This window comes from Aptenodytes patagonicus, chromosome 2 (assembly GCF_965638725.1).
Source record: "Aptenodytes patagonicus chromosome 2, bAptPat1.pri.cur, whole genome shotgun sequence".
NCBI classification, from domain to species: domain Eukaryota; kingdom Metazoa; phylum Chordata; class Aves; order Sphenisciformes; family Spheniscidae; genus Aptenodytes; species Aptenodytes patagonicus.
This window is the reverse complement of record NC_134950.1, coordinates 143,214,555-143,233,507: the sequence shown is the minus strand read 5'-3', so window position 1 is coordinate 143,233,507 and position 18,953 is coordinate 143,214,555. Positions and strand designations below refer to the sequence as shown.

Here is an 18,953-nt window from a genome sequence, read left to right as displayed (position 1 = left end):
GGGAACTGAAGTTGAAAGTTCCTTCTGTTTGGGAAAAAACTTGTTTGGGCGTTATTTATTTTGCTTTCCCCTGCGACAGGCTGCCCGTTTCCTATTTCACATAGGTAATGAGGACACCATTAATAAAACCACTCTGTGGGATATTTTAAAGCAATTTCTTGTATGATTTTAGTCTTAGGTCTCTTTTTTTCAACTTCTTATAACATAGTAGTTACAATGCAACTTTTTATAACATAGTAGTTACAATGCGACTTTTTAGGTGAATTACATACTGCTTAGAACTTTATAACACTTTAGCTATTCTGTGTTTTATGAAGAAAACTTGGAAGTGTTTCAGTGTTGTGTTTCTAATCCCTTTATCAGTTTTGTTTTGTTTTGTTTTGTTTTGTTTTTCTGCCGAGTTTTGCCTCTAAACTCATTGATTTTAGATGAAGGTTTATAGTCTTCTCTTAGGAATCCATTTCTAGGAACTTTAAAACTATCATCTCACTAGTTCCACGTAACCAACATTTCCCCTGACTCCTCTGGGGCCTTGTCCCTTGCACTTCTGCAGGAGAAAGGAAGTGCATAATTATTAGGCAATACTCTACCTGTGTTGGATTCTGACTTCCACATGGAAACTCCAGCATCTAGAAACATCCTGGGTCTTTGGATGTATGGAAAACCTGCAGATTTGCATCAAATCTAGGGATAAACCAAGAACTGGTTTGTATCTATCATGGCAGAAAAGTCTATCACAAGCTTTTCTTCTAACTGAAAGTGAGAGATGAGATCGCAGCATTTTGTCATATATATGCTATTCTAATCTAATGCATTTTTCGGAAGATGTTTGTCTACCTTGTCTGCTAGTCAGATGCATGTACTACCATTGTACAAGTACCTTTGGTCCAGCATCTCCCACGCCTTTTGGGCCTGCTGGTCCTGGGGGGCCTGCTGGTCCTGGAGGTCCCTGGTACAGCAGAGGAATAAAGCATGTCAGTAGTTGTCCTAAAGGAAGAGTACTTGTGTTCTTCAACAAAGAAGGGAATTTCAGCAATAGTTACTAATCTCTTTGGGTTTGCTCTATTTTGTCAAATTCTTCACATTTCTGATGTGTACTGAGCAACAGTCATCCTCAGTCCTGGGTGGAAACCTGAAAAGACTACCAGAGTGGTGGAAAAAAAGTCCGGATCTTGACTTAAGAACATTGGAGTTGTTCTCAGCTCAGAGAAACCCATGAGAAAGCAGACATTGCTCCATGATTCATACACTGCAGATATTACACATCTGGGATACCAGAGCTAATCCATCTAAATTTGGGGGTTGGGTAACCCTAACAGACTTTGGTGTATTTGTGTTTGATAGTCTGTTCTCCTGAACTCCCTGCTCAATCCGCCACAGCCCCTTCAGCTGCCCTTCATACTGTTGGAGGCATCCCCAGCCTACCTTTCAGCATTCCTAGGGCAGACGTCTTTGCCCCATCACACTACAGAGACTTACTACATAAATCTTGTCCATGCCCGCCAGTGGTTTATGAAGTTGGTCTTTCCAGATCATGGGGCATGGAAAGGTGGCCCGAGAAGGGGAAAGATGCATGCTACAGCACCACAGAACCTCCACACATTTCAAGGACGTGTACTCATGTGGCAGGGAGAAACACAACCAACTTTTACTGAAGCCTGAGATTGAGTTACAGAGAAGCATGACTCTTATGGCAGTTGCAGATGGGAATCCTAGAATAGACATGATTTCAGGAATACTACTGCAGAGCAAAGCTCTTTTTTTTTTATTGTCTAGTCACTAATAGAAATGCAGGAAGCGCATACACCTAAGTTTGTCATCCTGTGACTGGGTAGACCACAACCAGCACTTGTATAGTTTTATTAATCAATGGTTACCAAACCAGGCTTCTCTTGAATTCTTTGATTAATTAGAAATGAAAAGTTTTCAGCTTCTCACTGACCTCTTTGATTCTGTATCTACCAATACTTCTTTTTCATATAGTTTAAACATATATCTTAACTTGTAAAGCTTAAAACTTCAGTTCCTATAAGACATTTTAAGGCCTACTAAAGGTTTGTCAGTCATCTATTTGCATCACTGCCTTCTTCATGATTGCCTTTGCATTTGCTTTTCATTTTTATTTCGGATGATAGTAGGGTTTTTTCATTTGTTTGCCTGTCCTCTGTTTAATGGGTCTGGGTCCGTTCCTGGCACTCCTTGACCCTCCAAGGAGTCTTGAGCTGGTCTAGTGTCCCTACGTGCTGTGAAATGTGTCAGGTACATGGCATTACACCAGGAATTCTGAGTGAATGCCCTCTGAACTAATCCTGATCCCAAAGGATGTTCCCAGGATCAGTTTGAATGCTAGGAAATTGGAGCTGAGCTGTGACTTATTTGGAAGCACTCAGGTCCCACCTCAGTGTATTTGGGAGTGCCTTTGTGGTTGTAGTTTGAAATAAAGCTGGATTACAGACATAAAGAAAATAGTGCTAATGGAAGTTTGACATGTGGTGGTTGAAGGATGGCAACAGTATTTTCACTTTCTAGTGAAAGGTTGGTCAAACATGTCTGTGTGGCTTTGGATGACTGAAATATAGGATGATATGCCCTTATAATGGAATGTGCCAGCTGGAATACTCAGGCATTAACCCCCTCTGGAGCTAACCATCAGAAAAGCAAGGAGGGAGAAAATCTTCAAAAAAGAGGATTTAACCCCCCGGTATGAAAAGCAGCTGAAAAACCAAGGAATTGAAGGCTGCAAGATTTGGACAAGCAGATGTTATTAGAGATCTTGAACAAAGAACAGTAAAGAAAAGGGAGGGAAGGAGGGAAGGAAAAGAACTCAAAGCAGTGATTACATTAAACATGTATGAGCAGCCATGAAGATTTTTATGGAATTACATGGTATCCCTTTCATGATGTTGAAATGAGAACAGTTTATATCCAGTTCCGACTGCCTGTAGAACTGGCACTGTATCTAGGACAGGAAAGGACTTCACAATATATATGAAATATTTAAATTAGCTAAAGGATGAAAGAGAAGATTAATTGCACTTAGTTAAGTAACTAAATACTGAGTTATCACACAGTAATTCATTTTTTTGTAGAACACAAAGTACAGAATTAAAATTGTACTTACAGCTTCACCTTTGTGGCCATCGCCTTTTGCTCCACGGGGTCCAGGTAGACCAGGTAGTCCCCGGTTACCCTAAATACAAAATAGTGAGTCAGGCATCGTGCCAGTATCTGGATCATATTAACAAATATGTAAGGAAACTATTTAATATCCTTTTGGAAATACAGAATAGCAGTTACCAGCTCTTGCAATTTGTTCGCAAAGCTCAGAAATTTTTGTGCTTTTTTATTGTTGCTTCAGTTGATCAAATTAAGATTTCAGAAGAACAGGAGTTCTCATTAGGAAATTATTAATTTCTAGATTTGTAGTTGCAGAGAGAAATCTTCAGAACATTGACTTTATCTTCAGCCAATACAAAGTTAAATTTATTTTTAAAAAGTTAAACTTTTATGACTTTGGGGGTAAGTCCTGACATTTGAACAATGAATTTAACAATACTGAACCATAATATGCCAGCCTTAAGTTATCATATGTTGCACATTTTGCGCTTCTGGGTAATCACATTGGTTCTCTCATACAGTAAAGCAAAACTGCATTCTACAAGGGAAAGAAGTAAAAGAAAGAAATACAACTGGTTATAAGAAAAATGTAATTTCTCTTAGTTTAGCCTAAAATGCTCTGTATCAGGAGACAATCACTCCTTCTGTTGACTCTTCCACTGACTCCCACTAAAGATTTGTGCGTTTGCAGAACTTCAATGCTTCCTTTCACGACCAGAAGAGAAGCAAATAGCGATCTTTTCCTCTTCCCTCATTCCAGTGATCGTTTTCCTGACATTTAATGAGAAAATTAACTGAGCTTGCAATAGACTGTTCTTCACAGAACCAAGAAAGAAAACATATTACTTTGAGGTATCCCTCAAGATATGCTGGCAGTCTGTACAGTAGACGTTCACATGACAGCACCGCCAGTTGGAAATCCTTACTGATACTTGTAGGTCACACATCCACCCCACTCTAAGCACGGTATGTATATGGCCATACAGGGAGAAGCGTACACCCTTCACTCAGTCCCACAGAACCAAGAAATGGAAATGGACTCTCCTATAGAGTGCTGGAGGGTCAGTTGTTAATATACATACAGATAACATATCCTGAAGAACAATTACATACAAATAGCAAATACTTCCCTGTCTATTCCAGTAAAAATAAACAGTCACAAAAAAGAAACTACAAATGACTGAAAACTGCTGTTTCATCAGTGCATTGTGCCTGGAAATTTCTGCAATAACACAATGCTTCAAGAAACCATGAATGGCGTCCTGATAGCAGCTCAGATCTCAGCAGCTGGTCTGTCTGAATACAGTGTCCATGACTGGAGAACAAACCGATTCATATTCTAGTTAGATATCCAACAAAAAAAGACTTTGGGTCCAAATTTCCTGTCCCATGAATGTCTCTACCATAGACACAAGCAATCAGATCTTCTTAACCAATTTAGCCCTGTCAAGGAAAAATGAAAGAGCTGCTTTGGCTCTCCTAAAGATATACATCACAGGTTTAGATTAGGAGGGAAGTGAACAAAGAAAGACAAGGTAAACTCAATGTTCTGGTTAAGATGAAACCCTGAAACCACTTTAAGATGGAATTTGGGACAGGGATGCAAGCATGCCTTATGCTTAAAGAAAATGGTACATGGTAGGTCACTCTTGTATGAATCTCTGCTATTCTCCAGTCCAAAGGGATAGTTTCACTGGAAGACTTTAAAAACAACCTGACCACCAGATTCAAACTGCATCAGCCCTGGAAGATGTTCATGTTTCCTAATTTTCAAATTATGGAATTCTGATCCAGTTCTGTGAAGATTTAAACAAGTGTGCTTCTAGTTCATAAATAGCTTTATAATGGAAAGCACATTTTACCTTTTCCCCATTCTTAATATCCATAGTTCTTAAATTGCGGATAAAATGAGAAATGTTTGAGAAATGTTTAATAACTTTTTTTTAACAAGAAAGGAAACCATGGATCATGAGTTCATCTCTGTTTTTACTTCTAATTCCACTACAGTAAAAAATGGCCAAACAGATGTTTTCATTTAATCTTAGCAGACCATTGTAAATACCAAATACAGTTAACACATTCTCTTCTGTAAGAATCGAGATTTTGTCAAGTGGCTGGTTTTGCCCTTAGTAACACAGCTATAAATCTACTTAAGTCAAATCTACGGCCAAATCTGCTATAAGAAACAGTTCTCTAGTCCAGATTATTTAGTTTTAAATTTTTTAATCGCTGCATTGAAAATACACAAGAGATGGTCCAGGAGCAATTCTGTGATTACCGCTTCCCACAGTTTTGTGGGGTCTGCAAAAGACAATCACAGTGACTCACAGTGACTTAGGTCAGTGCACTGGCAAACAAGGCAAGTGCCACTGATGTCACAGATGGCATGCTGAATTAATTCATCTACTTTGCCAACCTTTCCAGGGCATGCTTTAAAGTCATTTTCTGAAGCAGTAATATAGAGATAGTTGCTTCTACACTCTTCCAAAGGAAAAAAAAAACAAAAAAAAGATAAACAGAATATAAACATAAATCTGGTGTCCATGTTCACCGTTAAGAAAAAAAACAACTGCCATAATCAAAACCTAAATGATTAAGTATACGACTGGACAATTAAGTCATGTTCATCACTTCTTTTTATAAGAAAAACAGAGTGAAGTAGCATTCTAGATTATAGACAAAGTAAATAAATTTAGAGTTTTTGAAAATTCAAAAATACAAGCTACTGAATGCCTGTGTATCAATGTGCTATTCAGCATCCTCTGGTAGGTGTACTGGTAGAAGTCTGTCAAGCCAGGAATAAAGCATTATTGGTATTCCTAAGTTGTTATCACACAAAAGTTATTGCATTAAGTTGCTTTATTTTGAACTACGTTGTGTTAGGTACATATAAACTCATTGGTCTCTGAATTTGGGTCTATCAACTATATTCCCAAGAAGTGAAACAGTGGAATTGAGTGGAACATTTTATGTGCAGACATGGTAAATGTGAGGAAAAAAAAAAAAAAGAGGTTTACTAAAGAAGATTCCTGATTTCAGTCTGGAAAGGAGATCACAAAATGGTACCTTTCCCAAACACTGAAGGAAGTCTTCCTGAACTATGCCCTTATCACAAGTGGCAGAGGCTTACAGAAAGTTTCAATTCAGATCATTACTGACAGAAGTACAATATGGTATCATAAAATGCCTTAGAGGGGAGGAGGTGAAAGCTGCAAAGTAAAAGGAAATATATCCAGTTTTTGCAGTAGAGGACATGCGATCTGTTCTACAGGCTGCGCTTTTCAGTTTGTTCTTAAATAACGTAGAAAGGTGAGTGGCACTGTTTTCTAATGACGCCATATTATTCTGATTAGTTAAATGAAAGACAATTCCAAGGAGCTCAGGAAAAACCCTACTTAAGGGTTTGAGTAATTTGGTGATAAAATATCAGACAAAATTCCATGCTGACAACTGTAATGCATTATGCAAGGAGAAAAAGCAGTCATAATTTTATGTATCTAACAGTCATCCTGAACTACTATTACCACTTAAGAAACAGGAGAGAGAGAACCATTCTTTGAAAAGGTCACTTCACTGTTCAGCAGTGATAAAACCCCACAAGTTTAATCCTTTGCAAATTAATCTATATCCTTTTCCTCTAACTTATTTCCCACCGGCAAGGGGGAAACTCACATGTACTACAGGGGAGAATTTTTCAGTCTCCCACTTTAGCAAAGACTGCAATCTCTGTGTTACCACTGAACCCTCAGTTTAACCTCTGGTCTTTCAATTGTGTGTTGATCTTGCCAGTTAACCACTAAAGGCTCAAACAGTGAGCACAGCAATCCTGCTACAGACTACTGTACTCCATTCTTGGTGTTGAAGTTAGAAATATAAAGGATATAACCAAGTAAATTCTATTCTGTAACTTATATGCAAATAAGTACTTCCAAAAGATCTATTTTTTAAATTCTTTATTTCAGATCTTACTTATGTTTTTGAATGTGCAAGGCTGGTAATACTGAAACACCACTGTTAAAATAACTAATACCTCTCAGTTTATATTCACTAAAGAGCATATTGCCCATAGGGAGGTATAAAAAACCACATGAGATAATGAAAGGTGAAGATGAATTTGAAGCGCTACCTTCCTAATGAAGACTTCCTGAGGGAAGTTGACAGGGTGAGATACACTGGACTAGTTATTTAATCTATTTTGTGCTTCTTCTTTGAAAAGATAGTAAGTTTATTTTTAAAAATAGACTTAACCTGGAAAAATGGAAAAGTTGAAGAATTGGTCAGTTACTTTCCTGAAAAAGTTGTTCAAGTGGTTTCTACGTTTTCACAAGAGTTTTGCATATGTCTCATGTTTCTTTATTTTCCATCTTTTGTCTAAAAACTCCTACCGTTGGTCCCATTATTGAATTTCCAGGAAGTCCATCATCTCCTGGTGGCCCCTTGGGTCCTGGATCCCCCTATCCAAAAAGAAACAAATCCAAAACCATATTCATTATTTTCAGTTTTAATTTCCGAAGTTTTACAGAAAAGAACAAGTATTCAATTCTTTCAGACAGTGACAATTATTGAGCTAGGTAATATGAAATCAGTATTTCCTGAGGAAGCTTTTACTACCTTGATTCTGACCTCTTATACTTTTGCTTCTCTGCAACTGTGTAAAAGAGTTTGTTCTGCCTTGACGAATAACTTGACAGCTTTAGTTTTCAACTGAAGCTTGAATATCATAATTCAGTTTCAGCGGCCAGATTCACCTGTGGCTTCTGCCTGCTTTTGCCCACACAAGCAAGGCTGCATAACCTTGCTTCTGCCAGAGCACATGAAGAACAGCAAAGAAATTCAAAGACAAGTGCTGACACAGAGTATGTTTAGAAAGGCTACAGATGCAATGGCGCAGCAGTTCAAAACTGCAAGCTCCACAGTCTGAAGACCCAGGAAGAAACTTCAGTTTTTCCTCAAGTATTACCCAGTACAACTGTTTGGTAATCTTAGCTCTGTCAGTGGCTTTTCTGGAAAGCAGTCAGGCTTAGAATTCAAGTTCCTCATGTTATCCCTTCACAGTGCAAAATTTGGCTCCTTCTAGTGTTTAATCTATGGCAACAGAAGTTTTACTTTACATTAAGGATCTTAAAAAGAAAATTTCAATTTTCAATGAAACTTTTGCAATTTTTAACACTAGTGAGAAGGACAGGCACTATTTCAGGAAACATTCACTAGGGAATGCAGACCAAATGTTCTATCAAAACCACCGAGCAGCTGTAACCATGAGAAAGGAATATGAGAAAAAACAGCTATCTAATGTTACTGTCTCCATATTAGTAACAGCATAATGGCTGTCAAGGGAAATAAAACTCTAGTCCCCAAACACGGGTGTAGCTTAAAATAAATAAATTTCCAGTGGACACAACCATGGCTGTCCAGGAGTTAAGACCTCTAGCAATTACCCACTACTACATCACATACTTGCAGATGTATTAAAAAGACCTCAGACCATGATAACTCCCAGCTTTGAAAAACATGCAGATTCCCTGCATTAGAAATTTATAATGTCTGGCTTCACTACTGCAGATACCAGGATGTTCCAAGAACACAATTACTAGTAATCATTGTACTTCCACAGTGGAGAGAGGAAACGGACCTGTGTAGCCTGTTACATTATTGAGCAATTGTCAGAAACGTAGCAGATATTTGTTTAAACAAAGAAATTATTATGGAGCTAAAGAGACAGTTTTGTATATTTTCTAAAAATCAACTAGCATTTTATAATTACCCAAAATACTTGTTTTCTCGCATCTGCCACTGCACGTAAAAGCCCTGATCTAAAATTTAGTAAAAAGTTTGGAAAAACTCCTACAGACTCCAGGGGATTTTGGATCGTGGCCAGTCTGCTACGAAAGTGCTATGAGCTGTACTGAACAGAATAAAATCAGAGTGAAAAAGGCAATAAAGTCTACAAAGTTCTTATTTTTCAGCATGAATTTTATCAATAAACAACCTTGACTCACTTACTGGTCTATTCAAAAAAGTCACAGTAACCAGGAAAATGTGAAGAAGGGAGACCGGTGTAGTGAAACCTGTCTTCATACAAGTTGTGCCTTATAGCATGCCACTTATATTTTCTTGACATAAAGTTTGGCACATTATTATGGTTTTAAACCAATGCAAGATATATGAGCACCCCACAATCCTCTCCTTTCTTTTTTCTCTGTGGTTGCGTTTTTAATTGAGGTGTACCCTGAGCTTCTTGCGTTCCCTTCTTCCTTCCTCCTCCATGCACAAACAAGTCCAAACCACATCCTAGCCCTCTGTGATGTCCTGTTGCCAGGCTGATGAGTACATTGTATGTACAATACCTACATGTGCTTGTGTGTCGGGGCACACATATTTTTAAGGAAGAAGAAAAATGGGGATGAAGTTACTTCAGAGGGATAGGATGTACATTAGTGATTTATCTACCCTAAAAACTATCACCAAAGCTGAAAAGCATCAATTAAAGTTGAAGTTAGCTGACATATTATAAAAACAGCAACTGTGTTTTTAAAACCTTCAAAGTTATCTTTACTGTTGCTGAATCCGCTTATTTTACTCAGCAGGACAAGTCCCACCCATTTCAGGTACATTTTCCCCATAAAGAAAATGAGGTGGATGTAGCTCTAGCTATCTCGTATATGACATTTCATTTAAAGTAGTATCTACAGGCCAGCTGTTCACTTGGAAGTGACATACAAACATTCATCTCCAAAAAATCATCTAGTTCAGCATATAACTCCCTAGAACTATACATAGACACATTCCTGCAGGGATTTACTGCCACATTGAGGAAATCTTTAGTCTAAGAAACAAAATGCATAGTAAATTTGAAAAAAAAACCAGACTTCAAAGTGATTAATTTCACAGGAGGGGCCAAAACACAACAGAAATGTAATAAGGATTTTTTTTCTTTAACAAATGGCTTCAGGAGGCAGTTACACTACTAAGTTCAGCATCCTGTTAAAGGGGCCCCAAACACTCTCTGTTACTTTTTAGTACTTTTCAGTCCTTATTTCTAAAATTCAGTCATCTTTGTTACTACAACAAGGAATTTTAACTTCTTTAACCTATATTCTTTTAATTTTGACAAAAACGTGCACTAGAAATTTTCCTATTTCTGGTCTCCAGCAAACACATAGCAGATAATCACCTTTGGTCCAGCAGGTCCCTGAATAGATGATCCAGCGACACCAGGTGGTCCTCTCTCTCCCGGTTCACCCTGTTACAAAATGGTATCATCTAGATTTAAACAGACAGTTTCATTTTCTGCACAAGTAGCAAAAAGTTTTTCCAACACTTTATATTATAAAAATATCTACAATATAGAACTATCTACAAAATAGACAATATTTGGGAAAAACCATAAATCAACTTACTGTTCTTGTGAAAGCTGGTCTAAGTTTCATGTTTTAAATAACTATTGGTTGAACTGTGGTTTTGATTTTTTAACTTTATTAATTTTTTGTGTCTGGCTTATAAAGCCAATGGAATAACCAGAACACTTGTATTATTTAAATTTCCTTATCATTCAGAGGGGTACTTACTCACAAAATATTATAATAGAAAGTTAATGTTTCAAAGTAAAAATCTGCAAAATGCTCATGTTAGAATCACTTGGACAACTTTAATTTAGCTTCTCAGTGCTCATGCATAACTACAAGGTCTGTAATTACATGTTTACCTATTCTTTTTCTCCTTGGGACTTTTGTGTCATTCAGGACAGAGGATGGAATATTTCTGCTTTTCCTTTGTTCTGTTAAGTCTCCAAGCATCAAATGCTTGAGAAATTTGTACATTACATAAATTCCATAGACTCTTTTATAAAATACAAAGTGAAGGGTTACCCTGGAGGAACAAGCTTACTTTTGGTCCAGCTGGGCCTTGTACTCCTTTATAACCAATCAGTCCTTGGGATCCTTTTTCTCCGGGGTCACCCTGACGAAAACAAACCTTTTTTTTCAATCACAGCAAAGACTCATTCACAACTGGGAGACACACAAAAACCCAAAAACACAATGATAATGATGCCCATAATTAGAAAGGTATTTAGATGCTCCACTCCAACTGAAATCCCACTCAGTTCTAGAATCTGCTCCAAATGTCCTAAATTTAACCAGGTGTGAGATAAAAGCTGTCTGTCTACTAATACATCTTTCCAGGCTTTTAATTTCATATTTAGATATCTAACTAGTCACCTAATTTCTCTTAGCTCCTTCTCTCTCCCTATCAGCATACTGAGATAATTCGCCTCCTCCTAACTTTATGAAAACTCTGTACTGAATTTTTAGGAAATCTCTACTGCCCAATGAACTTTAGGGTCTATGTTTATAGTCTGATTTTGCTGTACTTGTTCAGGCTAAGGAACACATCGCTCTCTCTTAAATCCTTTTAAATCATCAGTAAAAATATAGTTGCTACTTAAGATATAATGAATGAAAAAATAGGCCAGAATCTGAACTCTTATAAAATAGGTCCTTCTAAAGTTTGTAGTATTTCTCCAGTGTGCATGTCAAGCCATACCTTTTGGCCTACATCTCCTTTGCCAGGGGGTCCTTCCGGGCCTCTTGGACCTTGATCGCCCTTTTCCCCCTAACAGAGATTAGATGGTTAATCAATTTTCATGTAGCTAATTTTATTGAATCAACAGACTTATGCGAAACAATGCTTGCATAAACACTTTTCCCAAAAATGTCAGTAAATATCTGATTAATTTTTTCTCCTGCAAAAAATAAAGTCTTCTTCTTAAACCCCTTCCACCCTCCTGCATTCATATTCCTTATTTTCACAGACATTTGTAATAGTGCCATTTGCAATTGCACCAATCTTTTGTAGGAAGAATTGCATGCATATACTCATATAAGGAAGAGAAATGCTTGCAAAGTTATCAGAAAAGGTCTTGGTTGACCAATTCTAAGAAAAACAACTTTTAAGAAGCAGTAATTTTAGGCAACTCTATAGCCAAAGGCCAATCCAGGCTGCAAATATTTGCCAGAAAGATTACTTCAAATAATTCACAAATAATCCACATAAAACATTCTATTAAGGAACATTATCTACAAAATATTCATGCATAACAGAAGTCAGATTAGTATGTCAGAATGCCTGTACGTAATTCAGAACGTGAAAAGTAGATTAAAATGAAGTTTAAAAACCCATTTCTGATTTGAGCTATTGATGGAAGTGGCATTACAGAGCCTGGTGTTGATAGGCATCAGTCTGGATCCCACTTCTGTGAGACAGCTTCACACCTGCAAATAACTGCCGTATCATCACCATGCTACTCACTGCAGGCATCAAGCTGTTCTTTGCACTGTCCTGAATACCCAAGGTAGCTGCTCAGTACTAATATTTTCACTGATAATGAATTACGACAGTAAAGGTGACAGCACCAAGTTGATCATCAGGACAAAGGCAATATGCAAGAGAAAAAAAACCCAGCATTCCCAAATACAAAAGCCACCTGTAACTTTAACCCAACATTTACTTTTAATTTTGATGTTTCACTTCTGATACATGGGGATCTTCATTTTTGAGCACTTATATAGTGGGTGATTTCAAATTTTTAAAAAATAATTAAGTAGCAACAGAAATGCTACATATTTTTCCACAGTGAAAGGCTTACTGCCTCAGGCTGTAGCTTGTCAAACTGGTATTTGCGCTGCCCTTGTAGAGGAAAAAAATGTGAAGCTCCATTCTTAATAGATGTTTATTACAGCTATTCAGATATTTTCTGATTAAAGACCTGCAGTCAAAAAATGCTGATTTGCATACTCTGAATCATGTTCATTTCATCAATTCTACAGGTTGGCCAGCTGCTGCCCTCATTTAAGAGCTGCACAGCAGCAGAGTTTGGAGGCACCTGGATTCTCAGCAGCAATTCAACAATCAGCCAAAGCACTGAGTTTTGCTCACTTGGCAGCTCATTCTATTTGGAAAGAGTAGAATTAAAAGCCTGCGTTTAACTTACTCTAAATTGACTATTTGGGGCACTCTGCTTTGCACCCCTCTAAATTCCTTTACACCATTTTGAATTTATGCTTCTTTTTCCCAATGTGGCAGAGTTTCTCTTAAAATCTCAGAATTTCCCTTAGAAACAAGCAGCCCTGGTTTCAGCTGTTTGTGACGGTTTCTGTACCAGGCTGACAGGTTTCAGCCAGAGCTCACCACCCTGCTAGATGCCCTAAGTCACATCAGTTTGAGCATGACTTCTTGGTGTCAGGAAAAATCTGAACTGGCTGTAAGGAACAGGCTAAAGACACAAGCTATCTGTTCTCCAAGAAGATTGTGAAATTTAACAGTAGTCAATAGCCCACAAAAGGCAGAGCAACTAAATCAGTTGCAGATTCAGATGGTAGCCACTGTTACTCAAGTTTGTTGGAAACATCTCAACTAGTCTAGTCCCTTTTCCCTGGCAAAAGTATCGGCACATGCCCTCCTCCAGGATGAATTCCTTGCCATTGCATACCTGCAAATAATGGTTTGTTCTTCTTTGGTCTACACCTTTTACATGCGGTAAAATATACTTCCTTACCTTTTTCCCTGACTTCCCAGGATCTCCCTGCATGCCTCTCTCTCCTGGGAGTCCTGATAGACCTGTATCTCCCTTAAAGAAGAATAAATGATTATATCTGCATACTTCAATAAATTCTTTATTCTGTAAAATGGATCTAAGAGTGTGTTAAAATATTAATTAATGATATACAATATTTTTGCTCAAATAAAGGTTGTTATTCCCAGTAAGTTAAATATTCTATAGAGCCAGTAATTTTTTCTGATACAATCTAAAAGTATTTTAGATTTCTTTCCAAGCTCCCCACCTACTTCTTAAATCTTGCTTTTGTATTAAATTAATTTACATTTATTCAGTGAGTAAGAACATGATTGAACACTTTGTTATTCTGTGCACAAGAACAATATGATATGAATGTAATTTACTTGCAAAGTCAAACATCTGGGACTTAAGGAATGGTCAGCCAAAAATGCCTAAATGGAGTTGTTGACTACAGACTAACACCTCGCTGACTATACAAACTGGTCTAGACATTACTTTTAAGACTTGCCACAAAGAGTTGAAACTATCCATAGTCTTGCCAAGCGCTTCTTCCATGATCCTGGGAAAAATCACCAAAACCAAGATGTCTATGTCATCTTACCCAAGATTTTGGAAGCCCTACTTAAAATCATTAACAACATGGTATACAGTCTTCAAAATGGCAGCTGAAGTCAAAGCTTTAAGTGTTTAACAACTCTTCTAACATGTAGGCAGTATGACCACTGCTGTCACACTGACTGGTTTTTTTTTTTTTCAAATCATTGCAGAGGAACAGAGGTGGTAACGTTTCTAACAGGCCTTGGAAATACCTCACTAGCTTAGAAAAGATGGGGGAAAAGTCCGTTCCAGTTCTGGCTGCAGTAATGATTTTAGGAGAGGCTGGGAGCTCTAGCGCACCATTTTGAGCTTAAAAGCTAAAACTGTGAAGTTAAGTGAATAACTGTCACTGAAATTCCTTCTTATTTTGATCATAGTCAATTTATACCAAAAAATCTTCTACTTAGTTTATCAGCAACTAGTGAAAGAATTAGAAGACCCTGTAAGGAGCAGTTAAAAATAAAAACAGGCTCACTTTAAGTCCTCGTACGCCAGTTCCTGGAAGCCCTGGTTCTCCTTTTTGTCCAGGTTCACCTGGTTGACCCTAGTAACAAAAAGTGTTTTGTTTAACAGAGGAACACAATTTAGCTTCATTCATTACTTGCACTATTTCACTAACTGCTTTACACATAGAAGTGGACTTGATCCTTATGGGTCCCTTCCAACTTGAGATATTCTATGATTCTAAGTGGTCAAGTTTTCAGCCAAGCAGTTTTCAACCGGAAAATTCTGTTCTTTAAAATCCCCAGTAACTTGTAGGACTGCATCTATTTTATTTAACCTCGCAGTGGGCAGAAAGTCTAATTGAATCATTCCAACTTTCTCCTTTTTGTTTTAATATATTTTATTTTTTACTTTATAGTTTTTTCAAAAACTCTTTGGTCACTGAATGAAAAGTGAATCCAAATAAATAAAAATCAGAACTTCTGTTTAAGAGAAAGTTTTACTGTCACAATTCTTCCTTCCAGTAGTTCTAAAACAGTTAAAGGAATTCCATTTTTCAATTTTGCTTTTAAAATAGTTTTTCACACTAGAAAAATTGTCCTCATACATAACATGTTTCACAGCTACTTATTTTTCCCTATATTAATATTAAACATTGCTGCTGTAACTGCTACTTCCAAGCCGAAGTAATGCCCAGAAGAAAATGATTGTATTTCTCCCTGCTTTTGCTACAGTGACTGATGTCTTCCTTTTGTAAACCAAGGTGATTACAAAGCACACTTCTGCTTTACAGTTCATTCCACTTGCTCTCCTTAGTATTTCAGCAATTCCCTTTTTCTCCTCTTACAGTGCTCACCTGACACTGTATCGCTAGAGGCTTGAGCTTTGACAACAGTAATTGTTTACCCCCTCTTCCTACTTTCCCTCCTTCTGTGGTGCAGTGTCAGCTACTAAGTACATTTAAGCTTTTTTTTCTCTCGTAGTGTTTCTATCCTTTGCTTTGGCTCTTTCTCATGATGACCATGGAAGGCTGAAGGACAGGCTGAAGGCGTGGTAGGACTAGCCTTAAGTCTCAAAACCATCGCTCATTTACAGCTAAGTTGTTTGGTATAATGCTTTACTTGAACACAATGTGTATGTGGAACCAAACTCATTTGATATAAACACGTTTGAAAGATACTTTGTTTATAAATTTGTGTTCATTTAGAACCTAAAATCCACATTCACAAAGGTTAAGGGCTGACGCTAAGCAGAAGCCATATGCTCCATTTGTGGAACACCTTGATAACGTGGGTAGTTTTCCCTCAGAGATTCGAAAGCGAATTGTTATCTCCAATGAAGAGTTACATTTTCATCTCATCAAACACACTCTTGAAAAGCCTGGCAAAGATATGTTGCTTGTTGTTTCTTGCTAGTGCTATTTTTAAAAAATAACATCTGAATCATTACCTTTGGACCTGGCAGACCAAAACCTTTAGATCCTTTTGCCCCAGGGTTTCCTTGTGGACCCTGTATACCCTACAAAGCAAAATAAATGAGTTAGTGCATTACACTCTTCCACATCTGAAATTCACCACGTGTCCATCTTTCAGTTAATCATGATTTTATCTTATCTTTAAAAAAAACAATTTGCTTGCCTGTCCTCAGGCTTAGTTCCGAGATCTTTATTTTATTTTTCCTTTGTCTCTATCCTGTGGATTTCACTGACATATCCAAGTGTAATGACAATTACTGTTCAGGGAGAAAACAAACGGGAAGCGTCTCAGTATCTGCATCTCAGCCCTGATTCATTGGGATAGTATGGTGGAGGCATGAACTCTTGCCTTCTTTCCAAAAAAACAAAAGCCAAAAGAACTTTTTGGATGTTTCAGTTCTTCTGTATCCAACTGTTAAAGGTTATGTTCAAGCTTCAAATGGCTTGAAATTCAGAAGTGGTGGATTCTTACCTTGTGAAATTCTTATCTATAATATGTCATCATCCAAGCAATGCATCTGATTTATCTCCTATGCAAATTATTATGCAGATTAGACCAAATCGCTGTTTGCTTGATTCTAAGACCATTCAGATCAGTTGGAATCACTTACATTTACAAGCTTTACCTAAAGACTAGTTTGATACTTTTTAAAATGAAAAATCACTGTGAGATTCTTAATGTCTTCACATCAAAATTAGAGCTCTGATAAAGTATAAAACAAAAACTACATGTGAATGCTTATTGTATGCCCAAAATGTAGACCTACCTGGCTTCCTGGATTGCCTATTCCTGGTGGTCCTGCTGGGCCCTGTGGTCCTACTTGGCCTTGTTCACCCTATGCAAAAAGTATTCCCAAGAGCTAAATTGCAATAGTCCATGCTAGGTGATTAACGTATTTAAACTAAACACAGAGCAACAGTACCCAAGCTGTATTATCTTGAAGTTTGCTGCTTCTCTTTCAGTTAAATGTGTTTGGAATACCTGAGTCTGCCTATGGCAATTGTTCTAATAAAAATAATACCCCTTCCTACCTACAAACTCTCTCATTTATAACATTAGAAGATCACAGCTGTAACTTTTATTATTAGAAGGATCCATAGCTTATCTTTACATACTGAGATTAATTTTAAAGATTTGCTTGTACAGAAATACACACAGTTTCTTGCACAACACTCAGAAGAAAAACTTTCAAGTGTAAACAGAGCAGCTAGAGAGTATTTTTGAAAAATCTTTGTCACATGGTATTGCAACGGTATTGTACAGCACTTGGGGGGGAAATAGAGGAATTATGGCAGAGGGAATTATGGGAATAGAGGAATATGAGGAGGTCATGTGGGTATTGGAAGTGGCACAGACCCATGAAGGTGTCAAGGATGTGTGACACCAGTCCCTAGAAAACAAAAAATAATTAGTTTCACTTATGCCAGAAACACTTATTTACTGAAATGGTCCCAAATGCTTACTGTCCTGGCCATCGCTGCATTTTTTCTATACAGACATGGGAATAAGATGACTCATTCCTGCGCAGATAACCAATCTTCCTCTAACTAAGGCCTCGAGCAAGATAGTCTGGCAGGTGCTCACCAAGCATCTCTCTCACAGACAGGCCAAATCAGACCACACCACCCCACACCACCTAGGTTGCTCTGAAGATTTTGGAGAGCCATTTGACTGGACAGTGAGATGAGTAAGTTCAAGTTAAACTTCCCGCATCCGTGAAGCACTCACTGCTGACTAAGCTGTCAACGACCTTGGATGGGAGTGCTGTCTCCTCTCACTGAAGCTGTGTGGGGCGACGAGGAGAGCAGGAGTTGTGGGGACAGGAAGGAAGGAAAACAACAGGGAGTAGGAGGAGGGCTATGGCACTAAATTAAGAGAAGGAAGACCTGGAATCACTGCCTCTGCTCTATAGGACATCTGGGCATGTTGCATCAGCCACTCTCTGTGGATGCACAAGATACAGGCTGGAATCTCATCAGGCCAAGGGAATTAAAATTGTTCTAGATCCCTCTTTGGGGGACTGGGCACCAAAAAGCTAACAAATTTCAAAAGACAGAGTGTTCCTTGGCCTGTTCCAAGTCCATTAGATTAGATGACTCAAAGGGTTTTTTACATTTTTTAAATATTTAAATAAAATTTAAAATATTTTAAATACAATATTTCTGAAAAAAAAGTTAGGAGGAAAAAAGTCCATTTCTTCCCTCATACTCCCAGCTGCATAGAATACAGTCCTTAGTGCTCTCAGTTAACATTAACAGGCTCAGCTACTTATACAGATGAGTGCAGCCTATGGAGCTGCATGGAACAGTGTAGCATAGTTCCTCAGATTCCAGGTAAAACATACCTTTGTATTGTTGTGATATTGTGTGAATAATTCATCATTAATTTAACTATAAATATAATTAACTATGGATACGATTAGTAAAGTACTCCGTGCCTCACCTTGTCTCCTTTGATTTGTTGACCTGGCAGTCCAGGAGAACCAGCTACACCTTTAGAGCCTTTTTCACCCTAGAAATATGTGACAGTTTTGTAACTGTATTTGGGAATTTATAAAGAACACCATCCTAGACAAACTGGTCATCACAATGTGGATAATGAGGAAAAAAGTATTCCTTCACAAACAAACAAGAAAAATAGCCAATGGAATTATCAGTTTTAGAGAAAAGCGATTAAGTTACAATTCATAACATGCTTCATCTGCATTCGTTGTGTTGTTGAACACAGGACTCCAAAAGGAGAAA

General features: G+C 37.7%; 1 protein-coding gene across 5 annotated transcripts in view; it reads right to left on the bottom strand.

Annotated features, from left to right (window-relative positions):
- The window catches only part of COL28A1 (collagen type XXVIII alpha 1 chain), a 70,892-nt gene that overhangs the window by 23,635 nt on the left and 28,304 nt on the right, over positions 1–18,953 (bottom strand). For all 5 annotated transcript variants that reach the window (XM_076331458.1, XM_076331454.1, XM_076331455.1 and 2 more), the window contains 11 exons: positions 18,652–18,720; positions 16,976–17,044; positions 16,184–16,252; positions 14,766–14,834; positions 13,673–13,744; positions 11,662–11,730; positions 11,005–11,076; positions 10,292–10,360; positions 7,503–7,571; positions 3,122–3,190; positions 881–949 (listed from right to left, as the gene is read on the bottom strand). In XM_076331458.1, coding sequence (XP_076187573.1) covers positions 881–949; positions 3,122–3,190; positions 7,503–7,571; positions 10,292–10,360; positions 11,005–11,076; positions 11,662–11,730; positions 13,673–13,744; positions 14,766–14,834; positions 16,184–16,252; positions 16,976–17,044; positions 18,652–18,720 — 765 coding nt within the window. The remainder of the gene's footprint in view (positions 1–880; positions 950–3,121; positions 3,191–7,502; positions 7,572–10,291; positions 10,361–11,004; positions 11,077–11,661; positions 11,731–13,672; positions 13,745–14,765; positions 14,835–16,183; positions 16,253–16,975; positions 17,045–18,651; positions 18,721–18,953) is intronic.